Genomic DNA, 25,804 nt, shown 5'->3' on the forward strand with positions numbered 1-25,804 from the left:
TCTAGCTGCTATTTAAAAATGCTCACTCACTGGATCATCACCTTGTCATGGTGAGTGGGCTTGCATGTTCCTATGATACTGTATGGGATAATTATTCCAGAACAATTTTGAGTAGACAAGAGGAGTTGACCATGTCAGATCACTGTCTATCTCCTCCTGGCTCTGCTTATCTATGTTTTATTACTTTCTCTATCCATTGTAAAAACACCATCACTGGACCCAACAACATCAAACATACCATCTCTGGACTATTTAATTGCTCATCTTCTAACAATGTGTATGCTATCAAATGCCAGCAGTGCCCTTCAGCTCTCTATATTAGACAAACAGACCAAACCCTACGCCAAGGATAAATGGACATAAACCTGACATCAGGAATCACTAGACAGAGAAACCAGTAGGAGAACACTTCAATCTCCAAGGACATTCTATACAAGATCTCAAAGTAGCTGTCATATTACAAAAGAATTTCAGAAATAGACTGCAAAGAAGTTGCTGAATTACAACTTATTACCAAACTTAAAACCATGGAGAGACCTGGTCTGAATAGAGACATTAGATTCTTATTTCATTATACGTGATAAAGCTATTTTTGGCCATCTCATCCCTTGCTTTTTTCCTGTAAGACCAATTGCAGTTGTTAACAGTCGTCAACAGGTTTACCACACCTATTAGCCAATCACTCATTCCCACCACCCTCTCACTACATATAAAGGTCTGGTGACTTCTGTTTCAGTTGTTGTAAACAAAATCTGCCCTTCTTCCTGTCAGGACTGGTCGTTGTCCTCTTCAGATCACCACACAAATGCTTCTTGTTCTTTTATAACTTTTTATTGTGTATTAACAAACAAACTTTTAAACGCTCCTTATCTTTAACTATTCTTCCTCAGAGTCACTTCTTTCAGATCCCTTCTGAGCTCTGCTTCTCCGTGACCAGCCACTCTCAAAATGTCGAACGCGCCCTTCCCTTTGTTTTCCCGCTCTTTTTTCTACCCTCCTGGCTAGAGCTGGCTTGTATCTCCTCTCCTCCGAATCTGAGCTAGAACTGAACCCTTGCCTTTCCTGGGAACAGCCGGTCCCTCCCTGTTGTTCCTGTTGCTCTCTTCTGTTAGATTCATTGCTCTCCTCCCCCCCTGGGGGAATGCTTTCTCCCTCTGAGAAACTGGAAATTTCTAACTCTTCCCTGACACTTCCCTTATAGGTTATCCAAGAGCCCGTATAGAGTCCTTAAGTGGGTTCTCTATCGGTAGGAGAAAATAAAAGAGGCCAACCAGAGAATATTGAGAAGCAAAGCAGCTAGTAAGTCTGATCTTTATTAAAGCTGTTGCAACAGGGTGCTCCCCTCATACACAGGAAAGGTGGAGGACCCAGAACAAAGGGGTGCCTGCCTTTATATAGATATTTTAATTTCCCTGCCCTGGAGCTCAAGACCACCCCTCCATACATCATACATACATCACAGAAGGGGTGTAACCCAAGACTACCCCCCACAAACATACCGTACCTACAACACAGAAAAGGCGGTCTACAACAGAAATTTGAATGTTGTTGTTTTTCCTGTCTGCCAGGTTTTCTGATAATGCCTTATCTGATTGCCTTTCCTGGTAGTCTGGCCATTCCTTTGAAATGGTGATTACTAAATTCCCGAGACAAAGGGAAGCTTCCCTCACCCCCTCCCTCCTTGGGGAGAAAACATTTGGTCAGTTTGGGAGTCAAAATGGTTTCAGGACGGTCTTCCTGTGCTGCTCCAGACATGTGGTCCACATATCTGTACGTGCTTGGTGGGTACATTTATGAACATTTATTATATATATAAGACCTTTAATTTTTTATTACACAGTGTATCTGAAGAAGTGCATGCACACGAAAGCTCATACCAAAAACAAACTTAGTTGGTCTCTAAGGTGCTACTGGACAATTTCTTTCTTTCTCTTTTTCTTTCTTTCTTTCTACATTGTAAAAAAGGTCTGACACTGGAACTTGGAAGTGGAGCCCAGTGAGCTTGCCCAGGGGTGAGATCCTGCCGGGGGGGCGGGGAGTGGAACCCAGAAGTGGAGTCCAGTGAGCCTGTTCAGGGAAGATCTGTTGGGGGAAAGTGTTGTTTTAAAAAGGCAGCTAGGTGATGTGCAGGAAGATAGGGCTGCCAGACCCCCAGCATGTGCTACGAGGGGGAAAAGAGAGCAAGCAAGCTCTTGGAATTTAGAGCAGAAGGTGAACAGGAGGCTGATGAATGAATTGTTAGGGGTGGGGGTGCCAAAAGCAGAGACAGAAGGCATTTCCACTGAAGAGGTGTTTAAGCTTTGGAAAAAGGAGTGTGCTAACAGCAAAGAAGAGGAAGGGGGGCTCAAGTAAGGGGGGCTTCCCCCACAGCACTCCCTTCACATCACATCACTGTATCCCTCATTGCGACACTTTGGGGCAGTGATTGGAAAATTTTCCAGCAAACAGATTGGGGGGGGGGGGGGGAGAGGCATAGCTCCAGAGGTGAGGCTACTGAAGACAGCTATCTCTGTAGACCACTGCCCGCGTCTGTCACTGACTATTTTGCATGGAAATGTTCAGAGGGTTTTGAATTTGCTAGATAATGAATCTGAAGTGTCATGGAGTGTTGAATGTAATTGGGATGCTGCAAGCCCCCACCTCTAAGGAGGAGGCTCAGCAGTTAGTGGGGCCAGTGGGCTTTTGGAAGCAGCACATAACCCATCTAGACCAATCTATCAGGTTATCAGAAACAAAACACAGTTTGGGTGGGGGGAGCAGCAACCAAAAGTGTTATCTGAGGCTAAATCTGTTGTAGCTGCACCTATGCCTTTTGGACCTTACATCAAAGAACAGCCTTTTGAGATACAAGTGTCTGCAAATGAGGAAGGGGCTGTTTGGAGTTTGCAGCAAAAGGGACCTACAGGGAAAAGAGTGCGTCTGCCTAACACAGCGTACTCTCCATTTGAGAGGCAGCTTTTGGCATGTTAGGTAAAGGTAAAGGTACCCCTGCCCGTATGGGCCAGTCGTGTCCGACTCTAGGGTTGTGCGCCCATCTCACTTAAGAGGCCGGGGGCCAGCGCTGTCTGGAAACACTTCTGGGTCACGTGGCCAGCATGATGAAGCTGCTCTGGCGAGCCAGCACCAGTGCAGCACACGGAAATGCCGTTTACCTTCCCGCTATAAAGCGGTACCTATTTATCTGCTTGCACTTAAGGGTGCTTTTGAACTGTTAGGTGGGCAGGAGCTGGGACTGAAAGACGGGAGCTCACCCCGCCGTGGGGATTCGAACCACCGACCATGCGATCGGCAAGCCCTAGGCGCTGAGGTTTTACCCACATGTTACGGGGCTCCAATTGGAGAATAGCCTTTACCAAAGGTGTCATGGACATTGAAGATGCTCAAACACAGGACGAAAAAGAGAAACGTGTTAAGAGGAAGGTACACTTGGCAAACTCACCAGGATCAACCTCCGCCCGGAAACCTATTTCCCCACTGGAAGGATGTGTGGATCCAGAATTAGCCTCCACAGTCACTCATGGATTCACTGTTAAGACCACGTTCATGGAAACAAATCTTACTTGGCTACAAGTGATCGTCAAAGAAGAAAAAAGATTTAACTTTCTTTTTCTTTTTCTGCAGATGTTGTTAAGCTTTCAGCTGGGTTGCATCCTGGCCTTTGTTAAAGTGCTAGAAACAGCCTTGTTTGCTTAATTGGAAAACAGGGCTCCGGAGATCCAGCCCCCGGCCTTAGTTTACTGACCCATGGCTTAATTGATAGACTCGCACAGCCTGACTTGGGTATGCGCCAGTGATCTAGGATGGCCATGTGCCCTACTTTACAAAAGACAGTCCTCTGTTTAAAGGGCTGCCCAGACCTAGTCTTAACATCAGAGGCATGGTTGGTGGTGACAGAAGAGAGAGCTTTCTTGGTGGCTGCTCCCATATTGTGGAATTTCTTCCTTTTTCTCTTTCCACTATGACCTTCCTATTCAGATAGGCCTTTGAAAACTGTGTGAAGACAGTGTGGAGCAATCAGTATTTTACTGCTGGTTCTAAATGTGTTTTAGCTGTTGTTCTTAACTAGTTTGTTTTTATTGCTTTGCATTTTAGAATGATGCTTTTAAAATGTTGTAGGCTGCCTAGAATCCCAGCTTGAGAGGATATAGATACACTAAGTAATAAACGTTACAGATTTAGAACTGGGAGAAGAGGCCCTGAGCTGGCTTGTGCATAGTTGGCACTTGAAGAATGAGCAGGCACATGGGTCAAACTTCCCCCCACCACTGCATTTATTTGCTCGCATTACAGCCAGTGCTTTGTTAACAGGAAGTTTCCACATTTTAACCAGCGCTTTTCTTGGGGGTGGAATGCTGGTGCTGCATGCTTTGAGTACCCCCTGAAAAAAAAGCACTGATTACAGCCATAATTTATAAATGCATCTATACATATCAATTAGCATATGCCATTTTTTCTTTTTATTGTTGATGTGCAAGTGGCCACCCTACAACTATATATATATATATATATATATATATATATATATATATATATATATATATATATATGAATGAGCAAGGCTGCAACGGAGTACCCTGGACTCTTCAAAATAATTCTTAACAGTTTGAATGACGTAACTTTATCTGTGTAAAAATACATTAAAACCACAATATTCTATTTTAAAGTACGGCTATTTAAAAGGGTAACCAACTCTATGAGGTGACTATTAATAGTTTGAAAAATGGAAGCGAGTCACGTGCATGTGAAAACCTCACATTCCCCACCTCCACAGCTGCTCCTCGGTGAAGGCACTGCCCAGCTCTGGCTCTGGGAGTTTCCTCATTTAGTTATTTCATAAAACTTTGGTGCCGCTTGATTGTAACAAACTAACTTACTTCCAAGCGGCTGACAAAAAAGTTCTCCGCGCCGGGATGGGCGGAGCTGCCTCTCATTGGCTGGCCGTGACTCCTCCCGGGACGGAGGACGACAAGGCAGGGCGCCTGCGCGCTTCTTCCCCCTTTCCCGAAATGTCCGGAGGAGAGCGAACTTTCCATTGGCTGCGCCAAGGCGTCCAATCGGAAGAGGCCCGCTGTGAGCGAACAGGCGGACGAGCCAACGGCTTTTTCTTTTGAATGGGGGGGGGGGGGGCAGAGCGAGAGGCGCCTCCCGGGACGGACGGACAGACCGACGCCCCTGCGCTCGCTCGCTCGCTCGCTCCGGCGGACGCCCGCGCGGGAGTTGGCGCGCCTCTCTTCTGTTCTACCGAGGTCGCCGCCGCCGCCTCGCCCTCCGGGGCGCCATGAGCCCTCCGCTCACCGGCCTGGGGTGGAGCTCCGCCGCCGCCGCGGCCCCCGCGGGATGGACTCCGGTGAGGGACGAGACCCCCCAGGGCGGCCCCGGGTGACCCCGCCCCCCCCCCTGCGCTTCCTCGGGGCTCGTCTCCGTCGCTGCCTCCGAGGGGCCCTGCGCTCTTGGCCGCCCTTCGCCTTCCCGGTGCGTCCCGAAAGGACGTCGAAGCAGAAGTCGGGAGGGAGAGAAAATCACCCTAACGCGCCTTTTATTTTTACCTCCATCTTGAGGTTGGTTAATTCTAGCTAGAGACGCGCCCAAATTTTCAGTACCAGGTGAGCGACGAGGAAGAGCGCCCCGAGGAAATGCGGAAGGAGCTACAGAAGATTGAGAGCCAGGCATGGGGGGCGGGGAACAGCCCAAACCCTCTTGGTTTTAGAGATTAAGCTCTGCGTCTTTAGTGAAGAGATAATAGTGGCCTGCTTTGCAGGGCTGTTGTGAGGACCATTTATAATATATACGAAGTGCTTTTGAACAGGAATTCAAAATATTATTGTTCTGCTGGGGGCATCTTGAGGAGCCCAGGGCTGAATGGAGCTTTGGAGTGGGCAGCTGCTAGAGGCCGTACTTAGACGTGACAGTGCTGCTATAGTATTTTATACCAATGAATTGCTAGGTCCTCTGGTATTTTAGACTGAAGCTCCACTATCGGACATTATAGCCCCTCTTTCTAGCATATGTATAGTTCTCTTCTGCATCTCTGCTGGCTATCTTGCAGCCCTGAATACAAAGACCAGGTGAACATAGCTCATCTGTCAACCAAGCTAAGCAGATGATAATTAAAGGTCATCTGACAGTTTGGCAACAGATTCCTGACTTGGTTTCAGTTAGTCAGCAACATGTATGTGCCCTTCAGCATTGTTGAAGTGTTGACGTTTCACTCCACGCACATTAAACTGGTTTGGCTACAGTGTGGCCTGGCTTGTTCATTCAGTAACTTCTTGCTTCCTGGTGTTCTGAGCTGTAGTCCAAAGGTTACAAAACCATGGACTGGTTTGCTTTCTGCCCCACCCACTGTGTCCATCCTTCACACCTGCTTGTGTCATTGTTCTATTTAATAAGCAGCACCTGTTCTGCTGGAGAGTTCCTGTGGCACAATTTCTTTAAAACATGGCTTTTTAAGGCACTGTGGATTTATTATTATTGTTATAAGGCTCTGTGGATACTAACTTGCAAAATCTATTTTCTCCCTATGACCCTTTGTCAAGCAAATAGATCAAGACAGTCCTTTTGCCTGTTGCTTCATAGATGTTTTGATCTCTCCTGCTGTCTCTAGATCACATCCACTGTAGAAGGAGCACCTGCAAACTTTGGAAAGGGATTTGCACAGAAATCTGGTTACTTCCTATGCTCTACATCAGCTATAAACAGTGAGGTAAGGAGGATGCCAGGATTGCAGAGAGAAGCTTGGTGCCAGTAATGTCAGGACTGGTCGTTGTCCTCTTCCGATCACCACACAAACGCTTCTTGTTCTTTTCTAACTTTTTATTGTGTATTACCAAACAAACTTTTAAACACTCCTTATCTTTAACTATTCTTCCTCAGAGTCACTTCTTTCAGATACCTTCTGAGCTCTGCTTCTCCGTGACCAGCCACCTTCAAAATGTCGAACGCGCCCTTCCCTTCGCTTTCCCGCTCTTTTTTCCTACCCTCCTGGCTAGAGCTGGCTTGTATCTCCTCTCCTCCGAATCTGAGCTAGAACTGAACCCTTGCCTTTCCTGGGAACAGCCGGTCCCTCCCTGTTGTTCCTGTTGCTCTCTTCTGTTAGATTCATTGCTCTCCTTCCCCCCTGGGGGAATGCTTTCTCCCTCTGGGAAACTGGAAACTTCTAACTCTAACTCTTCCCTGACAAGTAACTCAGTGCTGCTGGACTTTATGAATTCTGCTTCTTTTCAGAATCCCACAGGAGATGTACTTTATGATGTCATAATCCTGAGTGAGAAAACCCCACTGCCTTACGGATACACTTACGCTAAGGAATTTTTGGATCCCAGTAAGTCTGCCTATTCATGTATACTGTTTTGGTATACCGTATTTTTCGCTCTATAACACGCACCTGACCATAACACGCACATCGTTTTTAGAGGAGGAAAACAAGGGAAAAAACATTATGAATGAAATAGTGGATGTATCATTTTTGTGCTTCATGCTGTGGCCACAGACATGTGATCTGATGGTGAATTTGGGGTGACCCAATGCAAAAAATCCTGAGAATCCCTGTGGATCCATGCTTTGTAACCACGTTTTTGCACCATTGCAGCCCCAGGCAACAGTGGGTGCGTGATTTTTGGGGGGCAGGCTGTAGCCATGGACATGCTATGTGCTCTGATGGTGAATTTGGGGTGACCCAATGCAAAGATCCATGTGGATCCATGTTTTGTAACCACATTTTTGCACCATTGCAGCCCCAGTCAACAGTGGGTGCGTGATTTTTGGGGGGCAGGCTGTAACCATGGACATGCTATGTGATCTGATGGTGAATTTGGGGTGACCGAATGCAAAGATCCTGAGGATCCATGTAGATCCATGCTTTTTAACCACATTTTTGCACCATTGCAGCCCCAGGCAACAGTGGGTGCGTGATTTTTGGGGGGCAGGCTGTAGCCATGGACATGATATGTGATCTGATGGTGAATTTGGGCTGACCCAATGCAAAGATCCTGAGGATCCATGTGGATCCATGCTTTTTAACCACATTTTAAGTGGGGAGGGAAGGAAAAACACAGAACGGACAAGGAGCACGAGAGGGGTGTGCAGAGAAGCAGCTGGCTAAGAATGCAGGAGAGGGGTATAACGGGAGGGAGGAAAGGAAGGCAAAAGTTTTCCCTCACCTACCCACCCAAGCCAGCCAGCTCTCTCTCTCTCTCTCCTGCATGTTTTCAGCAGCAGGAGACAACACTCTGCTTTTCCCTCTGCTTGCCTGGAGTGGAGGGGCTTTCCCTGCTCTTTGTTCCCTTTGAGCAAACACAGCAAGGAAACAGAGGTGGGTGGACAGTAAGACCCTGAGGCAGAATGCAGGAAAGCAGCCGCTTCCTCTTTTCAGGTTTCCCTTCTAGGAGACGCGCGATTTGATTTTTGCCTGCTTTTTTTTGCCTCCCCTCGCGCCATTTGGCTCCAGGGACCACACATTCGCTCAATAACACGCACAGACATTTCCCCTTCCTTTTTAGGAGAAAAAATCTGCGTGTTATAGAAGGAAAAATACGGTAAATCTGTTTATAACAACAGGTCTTCAGCATAAACTAACCAAGAATAGCTTACATTTCCATGTATGTACCTATGATACTTTGTGGTCCTGGGCTACAACAGCTATCCTGTAGGGTTAGCTTGTATCCCTTTGACCAGGCATAGGCAAGCTCAGGCCCTCCAGATTTTGGGATTACAATTCCCATCATCCCTGACCACTGGTCCTGTTAGCTAGGGATGATGGGAATTGTTGATGATTTGGAATGTCACTCTAGTGCAGGCATGGCCAGACTTGGCCCTCCAGCTGTTTTGGGACTACAATTCCCATCATCCCTGACCACTGGTCCTGTTAGCTAGGGATGATGGGAATTGTAGTCCCAAACATCTGGAGCGCTGGAGTTTGCCTATGCCTGCCTATGACTTATTACATAAGTGTGTGTTGCTGTTATAACAGTGTAGAACAAAACCTTTGTTGCTTCCCTCTGTGAGGGAGCCTTCCCAGACCTGCTGAAAGGCAGTTATTTAAACTGCTTTAAACAACATATTTGGACCTGGCCAATATGGCCAACTATTGCCCAGTCTCAAATCTTCCATTCTTGGGCAAGGTGATTGAGCAGGTGGTTGCTGAACAACTCCAGGCACACCTGCAGGATGTGGACCATTTGGATCCCTTCTAGTTCGGATTCAGGCCTCATCATGGGACTGAAACCGCCTTGGTCGACGATCTCTGGCAGGCTAGGGACAAAGGTGAAAGCTGTTTCCTAGTTCTTGTTTTCTGAGCGGCCTTTGATACCATCGACCATGACATCCTTCTGGACCATGTAGAGGAGTTTGGGGCACTGTTATACAGTGATTCCGCTCCTTCCTCCTGGGCCGTGTTCAGAAAGTGGTGGTGGGGGATGAGTGTTCAGACCTCTGGGCTCTCACTTGTGGGGTGCCTCAGGGTTCCGTCCTCTCCCCCATGCTTTTTAACATCTACATGCAGCCGATGGGAGAGATTATCTGGGGGTTTGGGCTGGGTGTTCATCAATATGCGGATGATACCCAGCTCTACCTTTCTTTTAAATTGGAACCAGTGAAGGCGGTGAAGGTCCTGTGTGAGTGTCTGGAGGCGGTTGGAGGATGGATGGCGGCTAACAGATTGAGGTTAAATCCTGACAAGACAGAAGTACTGTTTTGCGGGAACAGGAGGCGGGCTGGTGTGGAGGACTCCCTGGTCCTGAATGGGGTAACTGTGCCCCTGAAGGACCAGGTGCGCAGCCTGAGAGTCATTCTGGACTCACAGCTGTCCACGGAAGCGCAGGTCAATTCTGTGTCCAGGGCAGTTGTCTTCCAGCTCCATCTGGTACGCAGGCTGAAACCCTATCTGCCCGCGGACTGTCTCACCAGAGTGGTGTATCTCCCACTTGGACTACTGCAATGCGTTCTATGTGGGGCTACCTTTGAAGGTGACCTAGAAACTACAACAAATCCAGAATGCGGCAGCTAGACTGGTGACTGGGAGTGGCTGCCGAGATCATATAACACCGGTCTTGAAAGACCTACATTGGCTCCCAGTACGTTTCTGAGCACATTTCAAAGTGTTGGTGCTGACCTTTAAAGCCCTAAATGGCCTTGGTCCAGTATACCTGAAGGAGCATCTTCACCTCCATCGTTCTGCCCAGAGACTGAGGTCCAGCTCCGAGGGCCTTCTGGCGGTTCCTTCGCAACGAGAAGCCAGGTTACAGGGAACCAGGCAGAGGGCCTTCTCGGTAGTGGCACCTGCCTTGGGGAACGCCCTCCCACCAGATGTCAAAGAGAAAAACAACTACCAAACTTTTAGAAGGCAGCCCTATTTAGGGAAGCTTTTAATGTTTAAGTGGCTTTCTGATTGTTGAGGCTATTTTTCTACATCTCTTTTTAAAGCTATTAAGACTTCTGTCTCTTAATAGCTTTGGTCACTTTAGCAGTATCACAGCTTACAGCTTTGAGATAACAAAATTCCATTCCTGTGGATACAGTGTCAGCTAGCAAAGTAGCTTTTAATTTCTTAAACACATTTTTGTCAAAGGGGGGAAAATCCACTTAAAGTTTCACAGAGGTTCCCCTTGTCTGTTTATAACTTTCTCATTTCACACCATAAATCCTGCTTTTTGTCACTTTTTCTCAACGCCTTAAACAGTAGCTTTCTTTCCTTTATTATGAAAAGCAGTTAACTCACCAGGTGTCAGTTTTCACTGACAGACACAGAAACTCTTTTAGGTTGTAAATTATCCCATTCTGAAGAAAATTAAGAAAGGGAGGCGTTTGTATGGCTTTGTAGTGTGGTTTGGGCAAGATGATGGTCCTCTGCTTCCAGTCACTTGACCCACAGGGCAGGAAAACAACCCTCTGGCAGAGAGGAAAAACTTTTCAAAGCAAGAGGGTAATCCCTTTATTTCAACTTTTCGGAGGGAAAGCTGCCAGCCAAATGTGCGTGCAATACCTATCTCCATAGGTAAGGAGCCAATGAAAGACTTTCAATCCACCATGATTCCTCCCTTGGAAGTCCATTCCTGTTACAGCTTTGGTTGGTCATTTAGTCCTTTTCTTGATCCTCCATGGGGGAACTTTGTACTGCCTCTCATTTTTTAATTGGTTATGATGATAAGGGATAATGGAACAATTAACCTACTTCTTGAGGATATTTTTCTTTTTTGCCCTCGGTCACAGATGAACTTTACACATGTAAATGGGAACCAAATCATTTTCTCATGTTCCACTTGGCCTTGTGACTGGGACAAGGCAGAACTGTGCAAGTTTGTTCAGCTTAGTTTTGACTCATATATAGCTGCCCAAACTCAAAACTACTGCATTTGTGAACCTATTATTTATTTAACAATATTTGAATACTGTTTCCTTAGGCTAAGTGGCTCCTATACCTGAAGTATCCCTTAGAGATGCTGATCGTTCTGCTGAGGCAGAAGATGCTATAAAGATATTTGATCATAATCTTTGTATATTTCTTTATAAACCCTAATAAAAATGTATTTATTTATTTTAAATAATCTAAAAGAAGACACACAGGAAAAGGGAGGAAGAATGTTCATCTCATAATCGAGATATATAAAAAGTTAGGTCTGAGAACTGAATCTGTTCTAAGTTTATTTTGTAATTATTGAAAGTAACCGATTTCCAGCAGATTAAATTACTACAGCATGTTTACCCGTGAGCAGGCATCATAAAACTAGCCAAGCACTGTTCTGCGAGAAAGCAAACGGAGCCTGATTTTTCTGATCCTGGAATCTGTGGCTCTTGTCTTAACTGTGAGAACAAATATGGAAAAACACCTGCTCCACATAAGAACAGTGTTCAAATAAAATTGAGTCGTAATTGAATCTCTCTCTGTGGGGAAGGACTTCTATATGCCATTTGCATATTCTTTTACCTTCCCCTCCACCTTTGGGCTCCATAAGCCCATCTAAGGAAGGCAAGGTGTTGGTGTTATTCTGATGTCATTTGGGTGTAATCTCCTCTTCCTGCTTCCCTGCTGCAGAAACCTCCCTCTCCAAGAAGAAGAGACTGTGCGTCAAGCTGATTCCATTGACTGCAGCTGAAACAGCTGTGTTTGACATCTTGCTGAGTAGCAAAAATAAAGTGATCCCAAATTATATGCGGATAGGGTGAGGCACTCAATCTATAGTCATTGTTCTCATGTTGTAGCTCCTGGGAGACATGCTTTTGTTCTAACCATATTCTTCTCATCTAGGGAAATGAGTGGATTTGCACTTTGGTGTAAAAAGGAGCACATTCTCAAGCCCAAGCCCCTTCCCAAGCCACGGAAAGTGAGCCTAGAAATGAAGCGCCTTTCATTAGAACCAGATGGGTAAGTTTTGGACTTGCTGTAGATTATGTCCAACTTTTGTCAGAAGCACATCATTCTTGATGTTATGTGAGCCACCATGATTTCCCATCTTCACTGGGATAGGCTCTATCCTATAGAAAGTAAAACGCTAGGCCAGATTCTTGAACCATCCAAATGCCAATTGTTCTCACCTGCTTTTCTCAGTTTTAACGTTCATTCACAAAAAGAGATTAACTAAGTTGCCAGACCAGATTGCCACCTATTGGTTCAGGGTGTTTGAGCTTTCGGTGCATGCGATCCAGCTTCCAGGCTTCTGTGGGAGGCAAATTGCTGGTGAGGATAAGCATGAACTGTGGGGCAGAGAGCCTGTTACCTCTGTCCCCTTTATTTGCATAGGGTGGGCAGTAGATGGAAATTTTACCAGCACCATAACAACTGTCTTAATGTTTCTAAAACTGGATGTATGGCTTCTTTTATTAACAACAAAAAATAATCTCTGGAAGGAGAGGTGTAGCTGTTAATCTAGTTTTGTGTGTAAACTGAATTGAAACCCCTAATTTACCCATCTTACCATTACAGCTGTCCTGAATCTTTGTCAATAAGTACATGGTACCACTGAATTAGTGGGGCAGACCAGTGACCAATGCTATTTGTAATTCTTTTTTAAGTAGAGCTGATTTATGGTGGTAGAGGCAGGACTATGATGATGTTGATGGTGATAATATTTATGTAACCCGTCTGGCTGGGTTTCCCAACATTGGCTTTTCATCCCACTTTAGCTTATTGACTAAAAATAGTTGGGTGCACTTAGCTTCTGCCCTTATAAATTTATACCCCCGTTTCATTTTGCATTATTACTTTGTTTTTGTTTTTTATAATATTTTATTAAGTTTTCAACAAAAGTAACTAAAAATAAAACACAAACAGTAACAAATGCAATAACATCCATAAACAAAGAAAATTATACATAAAACCATATCAATTCCATAAAGTGGGATTCTCTGAATCCCCTGCCTCCCCTCCCCTCCCCCCCCCATTCCTCGTTCGCTACATTTCTTATCAACTATATTTCATTTCTACTCCAATTTTTTTCTAGCCTCAAATTTCCCATACTATTTCTAAAATTACAAGTGTTCTTAAAATCCTGACAATGTATTTATCAGTTTACAATACTTTTGCAAATACATAATAAACATTTCCCATTATTTTTTAAATTTCCTGTCATCTTGATTTCTGAAGATTTCCAGTTAGTCTCGCCATTTCAGCATAATCTATTAACTTGGTTTGCCACTCTTCTTTAGATGGGACTGCTTCTTCTTTCCATCTTTGGGCTAACAGCATTTGAGCAGCCTTTCATAGCATACATAAACAATTATTTTCTGATCTTTTGAAATTTCTGCTCCGACAATACCTAGAATCATAGAATCATAGAGTTGGAATAGACCACAAGGGCCATCGAGTCCAACCCCCTGCCAAGCAGGAAACACCATCAGAGCACTCCTGACATATGGTTGTCAAGCCTCTGCTTAATAGAAAGGCTTCTGGGTTTTTTAATAAAGGTTATTCGAAACATTTTTTTTCATTTCATTATATATCATTTCCCCAAAATTTTTAACCTTCCTACATTCCCACCACATATGATAAAATGTACCCTCTTTTTTTTTACATTTCCAACACTTACTATATCCTGTTCTTTTCATTGCATATTAACAATCAATCTTATAAATGGTTCTATTATTCCTCAGAAGGGACGCGGGTGGCACTGGGGGTTAAACCACAGAGCCTAGGACTTGCCGATCTGAAGGTCGGCGGTTCGAATCCCCCCGACGGGGTGAGCTCCCGTTGCTCGGTCCCTGCTCCTGCCAACCTAGCAGTTCGAAAGCACGTCAAAGTGCAAGTAGGGAAGGTAAACGGCGTTTCCGTGCGCTGCCCTGGTTCACCAGAAGCAGCTTAGTCCTGCTGGCCACATGACCCAGTAGCTGTACGCTGGCTCCCTCGGCCAGTAAAGCAAGATGAGTGCCGCAATCCCAGAGTCGGCCACGACTGGACCTAATGGTCAGGGGTCCCTTTACCTTTTTATTATTCCTCAGAGTCACTTATTTCAGATACCTTCTGAGCTCTGCTTCTTGGTGACCAGCCACTCTCAAAATGGCGAAGGCGCCCTTCCCTTCGCTTTCCCGCTCTTTTTCCTTTTTTTAAAAAAATAATATTTATTAAAGTTTCAAAAAAGTTACAAGAATAAGAAAAAAAAGCAAAAAATACAAAATACAGAAAAGTAAAAAGAATTAAAAACAAATCAACCTTTCCATGTCTTGTCTTTCATTTGCTTGTTTCCCTGACCTCCTCACACTTCAAGTTTGACCATATTTCTAAGTCTTTTTTCACTTCCGTCCAGCATTTTTCATAGTTATCTTTAAATAAATTCACATTCTTAGCTGTCATATTAACCCCCAGGTATTTCACTTTCTTGACCAATGTTAAACCTGTCTCCTTCTGAAACCTCTCTCTCTCAATCTCTGTTAGATTTTTCTCTAAAACCTTAGTTTTTAACTTATTTAACTTAAAACCTGCAACCCGACCAAATTATTGAATCAGTTCCAATACTCTTTTAGTACTAGATTCTGGCTCCTGTAATGTCAATACTAAGTCGCTTTCCCGCTCTTTTTTCTAACCTCCTGGCTAGAGCTGGCTTGTATCTCCTCTCCTCCGAATCTGAGCTAGAACTGAACCCTTGCCTTTCCTGGGAACAGCCGGTCCCCTGTTGCTCTCTTCTGTTAGATTCACTGCTCTCCTCCCCCCCTTGGGGAAAACCTTCTCCCTCTGGGAAACTGGAAACTTCTAACTCTAACTCTTCCCTGACATGACCTTCCAGATCCAACAGGTCATCATTTTTAAAAATTATCCAATCCCAGCTCCAGGAAATGCAGGATGCCTCCTCTTTAACATCTATCAATAATTTATGTTTTATTATTGGTTTCTTCCCTCTCCAGATGAATCTTGAAATATGTCTTTGCCATTCTTTGAAGCAGCTCACATTGCTTATCACCAGGACTATAAATAAATAAATGAAATAAAAACAGCAATTTTGGCAATACGTTCATCTTGATCACTAATATTCTGCCTAGTAATGACAAATTAATCTTTCCCCAATTTCCATTTTCCTTTTTATTTCTTTCCATAATTTTTCATAATTATCTTTAAATATATTCTTAGCTGTCAACTGTATTCCCAGGTATTTGACTTTTTAACATATATTTATCTCTGTTTTCTGCTGTATCTCCTTTTTATGTTGCTCTGAAACATTCTTCACAAAGAGTTTGGTCTTATTCCTACTCAGTTTAAAACCTGATAATTGTACAAATTCCTGTATTTTTTCTAATACTTTCAATAATGAATTTATGGGGTCCTCAACCATTATTACAAGGTCATCTACAAATGCTTTCAACTTGTATGCTTTATTTCCTACTGTTATTCCTCTTATGGTTTCATCTGCTCTTATGTTTCTCACCAGGACTTCTAATATTAAAATAAACGAAAATGGTGACAAGGGGCATCCTTGTTTTGTCCCTTTCATGATACTACATTTTTCAGTAGTAACATTATTCAAAATTAATCATGATTGTTGCTCTCAGTAAATTGCATCTATTCCTCTTGTAACCCTTTCTTCTAATTCCATATTTTCTAAAACCTTATGCATAAATGACCAAGAAATATTATCAAATGCCTTTTCGGCATCAATAAACATGAATGCTGCTTGTTTTTCATTTCTTACTTCCAGGTATTCTGTGACATCAATCATATTCCCTATATTATCCTTCATCTGACGTCCTGGAAGAAATCCTGCCTGGTCATATATAACAAGATTCCTTTCAATCTATTGGCCATAATATTTTACAAATAATTTATAATCGTTATTTAATAAGGAAATTGACCTATAATTCTTAGTTAATAACAAATCAGTCTCTTGCTTCAGAATTAATGTAATAAAGGCCTCTTTCCAAGTCTCTGATACTTTTCCTACTTTTAAAATTCTGTTCATTAAATTTGGCAATGGTTGCAATAAACAATCCTGTAATTTTTTATAATATTTTGATGTTAATCCATTCTGTCCTGGTGACTTCCCTATCTTTGCTTATTTGATTGCATCGGCTTCCTCAGAGATATTTAATAGTGCATTTAATATAATTTTGGTTTAATACAGTGGTACCTCGGGTTACAAACACCTCTGGTTACGAACACTTCAGGTTACAGACTCCGCTAACCCGGAAGTAGTACCTCGGGTTGAGAACTTTGCCCCAGGATGAGAACAGAAATCATGTGCTGGCAGCGCGGCAGCAGCAGGAGGCCCCATTAGCTAAAATGGTACCTCAGGTTAAGAACGGACCTCCAGAACGAATTAAGTTCGTAACCAGAGGCATCACTGTATATAAAACCACTCCTCACTTCTTAGTTTTGTCTGAAGTTATAAATTCCATTCCAATTCTTTCATTTATCAAGACCCTTCTATGTCTCTTGGCCACATGAGTTTCTTGTCAACAAACTATATCTAGATTTTGTTTCAGTATTACGTGTTCAATTTTATGCCTTTTTACTTTGCTATTTAATCCATTTACATTCCAGTTTAATATCTTCCTATCAGCCATTTTAATTGTCAATTATTAATGCCTTGTTTTTTCTTTTCTTTCTTCTTGCTTATCTATACTATGCTTTTCTTCCTCACCTCCTACCACTCCCTCTGGCTCTGTCAACGGTTTAGTCTCTCCTAACTCCTTTCGCTATGTCCTCAAAAATTTCTGGGCCTCTATGTCAGTGAATCTATGTTTCTTGTTTTTGTATGTGAAGGAAATCCCTTCTGGAAATTTCCATCGATACAGTATTATGTGGTTTCTCAGGGCATCTGTCAGAAATGTATAATTAATGTGTTTTTTAAGAAGGCATGCAGGAATTTCCTTCAGGATAATATTTTTACCTCCAATTTGCAATCTGTTCATATAATTGGTTTGTATTATTCTATCCTTAATAGATCTTGAGTTAAAGGTCACCAGACAATCTCCTGGCAATTTTTTAATCTGCAAATTTTGAATTCACCTGTCAATTGAACCATCCAAGAATTCTTGTTCAATTTGTAGCCATTTTGCTAACACCTCAGTTAAATATTCTCTTAAATCCTGTTTGCCTTCTTCTGGGACACCTCTCAGCCTAAGAACCAATTCCCTCTGTTTCATTTCCAAATTGATTTTTTGCAGGTTTGCATTATCACTGTGTAACAATTTCCTCTGATTGCCATATTGCATTTTAACTGTATTTGAATATTTCAAAATACTGATGGTTTTTATAAAGGAACAATAGTAATGCCAGTCAGAAAATTTTAGATGACTAGGTGGAAGCTGACTGCATCGGCACCCCTAAGTTAAGGCAAATAAGTTGTTTCCCATTCCCTGGAGCCTTCTGTAGGTATATGGTTGTATCCATTGCTACTTCAGCTCAAAAAATCAGGTCCATTAATTTCACTGGGTTTACGCTGAGTTTTTAAGTTAGTTTGCTACAACCCTTAGCCTTTTGTTGTATTAGCCAGTCAGAGCTGGTGACACCTGCCCCCCCTCGTTTCCGGATGGTGAGCAGCAGCCTTGATTATGACATGCTGTGCTTTGAAGAAGCTGCAGGTATCTCCAAGGCTCAGCACGACAAAGAACCAACCCATCGTCTCATTAGCTGTGGATGGGGGCACATCCTCTCATACTGAGTCACTGCAAGGCTCAGTGAGTGAATCTTGCCAGAATAAAAAAAAAGTAATTTGCTGTCTGCATTTGTTCAGAACATGCAACCCCAAACAAATTGGAAAAATACTACAGTGGTACCCCGCAAGACGAATGCCTCGCAAGACAAAAAACTCGCTAGACGAATGAGTTTTCCATTTTTTGAGGTGCTTCGCAAGACGAATTTCCCTATGGGCTTGCTTCGCAAGACGAAACGTCTTGCGAGTTCTTGCGAGTTTGTTTCCTTTTTCTTAAAGCTGCTAAGCCGTTAATAGCCACTAAGCCGCTAATAGCCGCTAAGCCGCTAATAGCCGTGCTTCGCAAGACGAAAAAACCGCAAGACGAAGAGACTCGCGGAACGGATTAATTTCGTCTTGCGAGGCACCACTGTACAGAGAAAGCTAGCATAGAAGATGAGAAATCCATTGTGTGGCACTCTTAAGAGAGTCTGGCTTGTAATTCATCAGGAGTCTATAAGATTGCTGTGAACAACTTTCTATTATTTTTTATAATAATATTTATTAAAGTTTCAAAAAAATTACAAAAAAGAAAAAGAAAACAAAAAATACAAAATACAGAAAAAGTAAAAAAGCAATTAAAAACATTTCAATCTTTCTGTCTTGTCTTTCATTTACTTATTTCCCTGACCTCCTCACACCTCCCTCTTTTGTATTCTAGTTCAATAGTTGTTTCAGCAAGTCCTTACCCTTTTTGCATTTATCTTGATACTTTATCGTAATATATTATAACTTTACATTTTTACATGTTAACAATCCATTTTTACGTATCCCTTAACCACATTATTGCTAAAACCACTTAGCTTCATTCCAACCTCCCTCTAACATTCCTTAATTTTACAGTGTTTCTGTAAATAAACTTTAAATTTCTTCCAATCTTCTTCTACCGACTCTTCTCCCTGGTATCGGATTCTGCCAGTCATTTCCGCCAGTTCCATGTACTCCATCACCTTCATCTGCCATTCTTCCCGGGTGGGTAGATCTTGTGTCTTCCAATACTTCGCGATGAGTATTCTTGCTGCTGTTGTTGCATACATAAAGAAAGTTCTATCCTTTGGCACCAATTGGCCGACCATGCCCAGGAGAAAGGCCTCTGGTTTTTTCAAGAAAGTATATTTAAATACCTTTTTCATTTTGTTATAAATCATCTCCCAGAAAGCCTTAATCCTTGGGCACGTCCACCAAAGGTGAAAGAATGCACCTTCATTTTCTTTACATTTCCAACGTTTATTATCGGGCAAATGATATATTTTTGCAAGCTTGACTGGTGTCATGTATATCATTTTCATAATATTCTCAAGGCATTACATGCCGTAAATTTGAACAACTTTCTAATCTAATCCTGCAGTGTAGTCCTTCCATCAGAAAAGCCTGTGGTTCCACCCGGTCCCAAAAGGCAACCTACCCTGAAGCGGAATGAGTCTATATATGACACTTCAAACGTCTATGGCATCTCAGGTAGGTATCCAGAATTCTATGGGCTGAGGCACTAAAACTTAGTTTGCTTTGTGTGAGTTGCTTTTTCCTTGAGAGCTCTCTCACTACTTTGCTTAGGAGCAGAGATTGCTACTTTTTCAGAACCTGTCTTGCACAGACTCTTGGGCTGCTCTTGCTTTCACAGGAAAATGGCAAAACAGCATTGTGATTGAGTGGAGCATTTTGCCCTGTAGATGAGGGGTGGCAAATGTTTCCTTGTCCTTTACACTGTCACATGAATAACCTAACTCTTTTTCTCCCTCTTAGCCATGGATGGAGTGCCCTTCACCCTGCACCCCAAGTTTGAGAGCAGCATCTCCAAGGGCACAAATGTAAGAATTAGTCTCAATTCCAAGTGTGTTGTTAGTACTGTAGGATCTGCCTTTAAGGGAAGATGAGGTGGTAATCAGAACTTGTTTTCCAGAGGGAATGGTGGTAAGTTTTTAGTTGTGCCAATATTGGTTTTGAGGTGAGGTCTTGGGAAATTAAGATGTGGTGAAGCAAAAATAATTACTTTGTTTGCTCTTTATTTTCTAGGCCTATTCTCTGTTTAAAAGCTTACATATCAAATCTCTTGCCGATATTGAGAAAGAGGTAAGCAGCAGTTGAGGTTTTTCAATGTACTTATTATGCTGTTCTTAAGAGAAATTTTGAGACTATCATTCCTGTGTTGTCTACTCTAGATATAGTTGTGTGGTGTGGTGTGGTGTGATGTGATGTGATTTATAAAGGCTGTTTTGTTTTGCTTTCAGTACAACTATGGCTTTGTCGTCGAAAGAACTGCTGCTGCTAGACTCCCCCCCAGCATCTCCTAGCATCAGTAATTTGACAGTGTGCCTTTTTGCTATCGGGACTCCTAGCCCATTCATTAAAAAGAAATAACTAGCAGGTACATTACTTTAGCAGCTCAAGTTTGTAAATATAATCTTGCCTGATGGCAGCTAATGCTACCCCCTCTACTGTATTTCTTGCTGATAAGTATCAAACTTCTGTACAGTATATATGTTTTACTTTCTATGCAAAGCACTACTTTTATGAGCAGATTTTAGCTTTACCTTTAAAAATATTAATGGTCTTTCTGAGTAGGCTGCCTCGTATATAATGAAAGTATGACTTCCATAGAAATACAACACTAATTTTAACTGAAAGTGAAATGAGAAGACTTCCAGCCCCAAACTCCCAGGATGTTGAATTGGGCACAATAGGAATGGATTTTACCACAAAGAAAACTCCAGCCATATTTCAAAATGCATTGATTGCCATTTAATTACCAAATCCCATGACCACCTTTTGAGGAGTGTAGGGGTAGTATAAAAGTCAGCAGGTGCTGTCAAGTCTGGGAAACAGGTGGAGCTTGGTGTAGGCCCCGGGGCATCGCCTTTGTTGTGAAGTCGCCTGTCAGTACCAAACTGGAGTAAGAGAGGGCTGTCCAAAGAATAAATATTCTTCTTGCAAAACTGTACAGTGGCTGTTCCTTTTTTGGCCAGGGATCTGTTCATCTCAAGAAGGCACTCTGAGCTTTGTGCTGCCAAGAAGAAACTGTAGGATTCTGTCTACAAGTAGGGCAGTGACGAAGTTTGCCAGAAGAACTTGAGTGATCACCATCTTGAACTGCAATAGAAGGATAAAAAACCATGAATGTTCCCCAGTAGCAACATTTATTCCACTACACTTTTTGGTGACTCGCCAAAAATAATTATCTTGAGCTGAACTGAAATTGTGCCACTATCACAGTAACCTAAGGAAGCAACTTAAATAAGCTGGATTTGTGAACATATTCATGACTGGTTGGAAATATTGCATTGAGACCAAAGTACATGTTTGCCACTTAATAGCTCACAATAGCTGAACTACAACACTGCCAACATCACTATTTGGGGGGGGGGGGCAGCGGCACAAAAAAGGTACATGTTCAGTTCTAGTTGTTATTCCTTTTGAGTACAATTATCAGGGATCACATTTTAAGATATATGCATTTCCTTGAGTCACTCAGGGATGATGAGAGTTGCAGCCAAAACATCCGGGAGGACCAGGTCAGAGAAGGATGATCTAGGCTCTCCCTGGTTAAGATGCACACTGCTAGCTACTCGCCAGTTGAACACACATTTCTGAAACTCCCCAGTAGAAAAAAAACCCTAAACACATTCCCCAAGTAAAGACCTAGGAAGGATCCTGCCTACTCACCTCTGTTGGGATGTCTACCAGTCCAAACTGTTCATTGAACTCGGGAGAGGAGCCTGTCAAAAGGGCTACAATGGCCAGCCCAGAGAGAATGATGCTCCACAGCAGAGGTTTGTTTTCCCGCAGGCTTTCCATGAATGGATGGCCCTTGAGCAACAAAGACAAGGATGGAAAGGGCAGTCAAGAACCAGATTGCAGGTATCACCAACCCAAATACTATCACCCCAAATAGTCGTTTTTTGTCTTCAACATACATGCATCTGGAGACTGGTTGCATGTTGCAGGCCAAAATATCAATGTCTATTGGCTAGCCATTTATTTCATTAGCAAGATTTTTGTTAGGTTGAAGTTGATTTTAATCTCTCCTGGGCTGGGTGGTGGGGGGATTGGAACCAAAGACATGGCCTGCTCAGTCCAGTGCCCTGCTGATGGTGGGTAGAAGAGCACTTGCACGCCTGTTCTTTTTTTAAAAAAACAGCAACCACAACTATTTCCCTCTCATCAGGGAGGAAAATGAATGGTAATAATGCCAGCTCCTGGGCTGAGTTTATTTCTTGGTCCAGGGGCATGTTGGAAGACTGGGAAGGCAATAGATCCTTTGGGTTCATTGCCTCCCCCTGGTACATCCACTTTTATTTCCAGGGACAAGAGGGTTGCAGGAAATATGTGTATGTCAGAAAGCAGTCCTGGTATTTATTGGAACACACAGTCGATCTCAAGTAATGGATTTCACAAGACTTAAATGCAAATTTTTGGCTTAAGTAGTTTCCTTTGTACTCAAGCTTATCCCAGCCATATGAGCAATTGCCAAAAAAGGTCTGGCTCTCTTTGAACCTCTCTTCTGCCCCCACCAATAAAATGAAAATATTTAGTACTTCTCATAGTAGGGCACCCTGAAGAACTCATCAGATCATCTAATCCGCTTGCAACATGCAGACTATTCAAACTAATCTACACAGACAAAGAGTTTCCGTACTTGGCCTGGCAAAACTTTCTAGCACTCCTTGTTCCACATGGCTTCACACTCCCTTTGAGATCCCTGGCCACCAGCATCTTGCAGAATGGCCTTCAAATGGAGAATTAGGCTCCAGCACGACAGGTACCAAGTGAAGCAGGGAAATAAATTACAGCACACCCTAGAGAGCTAAAAAAACTGAGCACACCTCACCTTATAGTTGATGGCAAATGTTGCCATCTGCATGGCCATGGACATGATGTAAACCGTGCTGTTCACCAAACTGGGTTCAAACTCTTTATAGAGATCTACAAAATCATCTTTCCTTAAAAGAAACAGAGAAAGGCTCTTGACAATTTGATTCCTTAAAATTCAAGTTATTGTCCTAGGAAGTGTAGGGTCACATGGTAACCAAATAGCAGCACCAGCGGGCTACTGAGCCTCCACCTCCCATTTCCTTCCCTGTCTTGACTTGGGACACAGTATTTCTACACTTCTGCTTCTCATTTCCTTGGCTTTTCATTCTTATTTTGTCAGCTCTTGGGTTTCTTGCTATTCCGTTTTCGTCTCCAAACAGAACTATTCTGTCCTTTCTCCCTCTGGTGTGTTGGATGCTGTTCATGGGAAAGACTTGTGGGAGGAGAAATAAAACAGAGACCAGCTCCCAGGCCTTCCTCAGCAGTCTCCTTCGCCAGTTCCCCAGCAGAACAGGTGACTTTGCCCTTTGCCCCCTGAGCGCGCCTGGGCATGCAGCACATCCCCATTTTTAAAACATGTCCTGTCTGACAGTGGCTATGGCACTGACTCTCTTGGGGAAGGGGAGCGTCCCTATACAGCGCCACTAGAGAGAAGGTTTGTGGCAAGTCTGGGGAGGGAGTGGCTATTCTGTAACCATTTTCTGTGTGCCAACAATACACGCCTCCATCGTGGATGAAGCATTTACTGGCACCTCCTGCTGCCAGAGGGTGCAGCTGTGGCCCACCTCCGAGAGTGCTCAAGAGTTGAGCAACAGTTGGGCCCAGACCTAGAAGGCTGTTCCTAAGCCTGACAGCTGTTCACCCAACAACGCAGTCATCCTTACTGGCGCACAGAGATAGGTGCCAGTTTTATCTTCATCAAGGAGTTTTGGTTGACTTCAGCCCTACATCTGTCCATTCAGACCAGAGGGGTAAACAAGCTCATGAGTTGGCATCCCACCCCCTGCCACTCTAAAAAAACCCAAGGAAAACAAAAACCTGCTTTGTGTAGTAAGACACCTACAAGCATGCTACAAGTCCCAGAACTATCTGGCCACTCCTCAGGAGACTTAATGGAGGACTCCCCTAACCCTCGTGTTCTCCCAGGGGCCGGTTGTGCAAGGTGGAAGGACTGGGGCTGATGGAACCCTTTGGCTATCTCTCCTCCTCCTTTACAGGACCCTTTTCCAGGGCTTCTCTGAGGAAGGACCATGGATGGATGCAAGGGGACAGCTCTGATTGTCCTAGGACAGTGATCGTGTTAACCCCCAGTTTCATGGATGTCTCTTGCATTCACACCTGCCCTGGGAAGTGTGTTCATGTTAAGGGAGCAACATTCCTTCTGGCCCATAAATTCCAGCCTGCCGATACCAATTCCACTGTGAGCAATATCCTTTCACATTTTCATAGTTCCAAGCTTAAATCCAAGCAGCACTCACTTGGGGTCACTGCGGGCCTGTGCACCTCGATACAGATAAACCAGGCTGACAAAGTGAACCATGAACTGCAGCAGCACTGTAAGAACTGTGTAGAGGTTGAAGATATTAGGGAGTGGACGCTCCTGGGAGAGGGTCTTCAGAGGCTGGAAATAAGAAGAAAAGGGGTCAGGACCAGGCAGCCACAAGCCGCCCCGAACGGCTGGGGCAACCCAATCAGAAGGGTGGGGTACGAATAATAAATGTTATTAGCAGCAGCTGTCCTGGGTTTGTGAGCCAGCTGCATTCTCTTGCAAATATTTGGAAAGCAGTCCATGTTGAACCCTGCACACACCAACTGCTTTGGAAAGTGGTCTCAAAGAAAGAAAAAAGTATGTCAATGTGGCAAGGCAGACCAATTTTGAAAGTTGCTCTAAAACATGGAAGGGCTGTAAGGAAAGAGTGCAAATGATGAACAGGGTAGAACGGCCTTTTCTGCGCAAAGGAAGTGATGGTTGCCTCCCTTCTCATCACCTTTCTTACCTTCGACCGGGAGATGAAAAGGAAGCAGCCAGCCAGCAGCAGCCCCTGCAATGTAGCCTGGAAATCACTGAACTTGACCCCTTCCAAGTAAAGGACACTCTGGCTGTAGGCCAAGATTAGTGCATTCAGAGCCAAGATCTTGAACATCTGGAGCGTGGTGACCAGAGTGCAGCGGCCCTGCTTGATCACATGGCAGACTGGAGGAGGAAATAACACTTTGCTTGCATGAGATGTACTAGTTGCCCTTCCCTCTTTAGATCTACACGGCTGGAGTATCTGTAAAGGAAAAGCCCAGAAAGGCTGGCAGAAGGCCAGTTCCAGCCCTGCTCTGGGCACTCAGTCAAAGAAACCTTCTCTAGTGGATTGGCTTGGGTTGCTCTGGAGGCCACAAACTGAAAATCAAATTAAAAAACTGGGTGGGGCAGGACTCAGAAGAGCTGTTTCATGCTTTCCCAGCCCCTTCCCATACACAGTGCCAGACTAATATTGCACTTCACCTCTTACAGTGCAAACATAAAACGTGCATAGTTTAAAGATTCCAAGTTAGTCACATGCACACAAATAGTGCAAAAAGATAGGCTCAATGGTTGCATTTACATGCAAAACATGCCTGGAGGTGTCCCCATCCTTCAGAGTTGGTCCAAGTACTGCCTTGCCCCAAACAAGTTCTCTCCCCTCCCTACTTACTGCACTGAATTGAGGACAGCTTGGAGGTGAAAGGAGCCGCAATGCTGGCATCACCCAACTTCACAATGGGGACCTGCTCCTCCTCCAGATCCTTCAGCACCTGGCTAATTCTCTCCTGTTAGGAAGAAGGGTGCGGGGGGGGGGGGGACAGAAGACATGCGGTTTCATCCACAGCAAAGCTATCCTCAGAGATACATTCCA

The 25,804-nt window shown here is 43.7% G+C and overlaps 2 protein-coding genes across 2 annotated transcripts in view; one reads left to right on the forward strand and one right to left on the reverse strand.

Annotated features, from left to right (window-relative positions):
* Window positions 1-5,133: 5,133 nt before the first annotated feature.
* Window positions 5,134-20,536, forward strand: MVB12A (multivesicular body subunit 12A). Its single transcript, XM_079967889.1, has 9 exons — window positions 5,134-5,347; window positions 6,605-6,703; window positions 7,225-7,321; window positions 12,029-12,155; window positions 12,242-12,358; window positions 19,459-19,568; window positions 19,854-19,918; window positions 20,124-20,180; window positions 20,339-20,536. Exons 1-9 carry the CDS (start codon window positions 5,279-5,281, stop codon window positions 20,399-20,401), a joined length of 804 nt encoding a protein of 267 aa, XP_079824015.1. The 5' UTR covers window positions 5,134-5,278; the 3' UTR covers window positions 20,402-20,536.
* A 290-nt stretch (window positions 20,537-20,826) lies between these two features.
* ATP13A1 (ATPase 13A1) overlaps window positions 20,827-25,804 on the reverse strand; it is a 34,933-nt gene continuing 29,955 nt past the window's right edge. Inside the window, exons 21-26 of the mRNA XM_079967793.1 lie at window positions 25,604-25,718; window positions 24,917-25,113; window positions 24,398-24,540; window positions 22,936-23,047; window positions 21,771-21,914; window positions 20,827-21,197 (exon numbers count right to left, since the gene is read on the reverse strand). Of these exons, the coding sequence (XP_079823919.1) occupies window positions 21,087-21,197; window positions 21,771-21,914; window positions 22,936-23,047; window positions 24,398-24,540; window positions 24,917-25,113; window positions 25,604-25,718 (822 nt within the window). The 3' untranslated portion in view covers window positions 20,827-21,086. The remainder of the gene's footprint in view (window positions 21,198-21,770; window positions 21,915-22,935; window positions 23,048-24,397; window positions 24,541-24,916; window positions 25,114-25,603; window positions 25,719-25,804) is intronic.

This window comes from Podarcis cretensis (assembly GCF_951804945.1).
Source record: "Podarcis cretensis genome assembly, chromosome: 2".
NCBI lineage: Eukaryota > Metazoa > Chordata > Lepidosauria > Squamata > Lacertidae > Podarcis > Podarcis cretensis.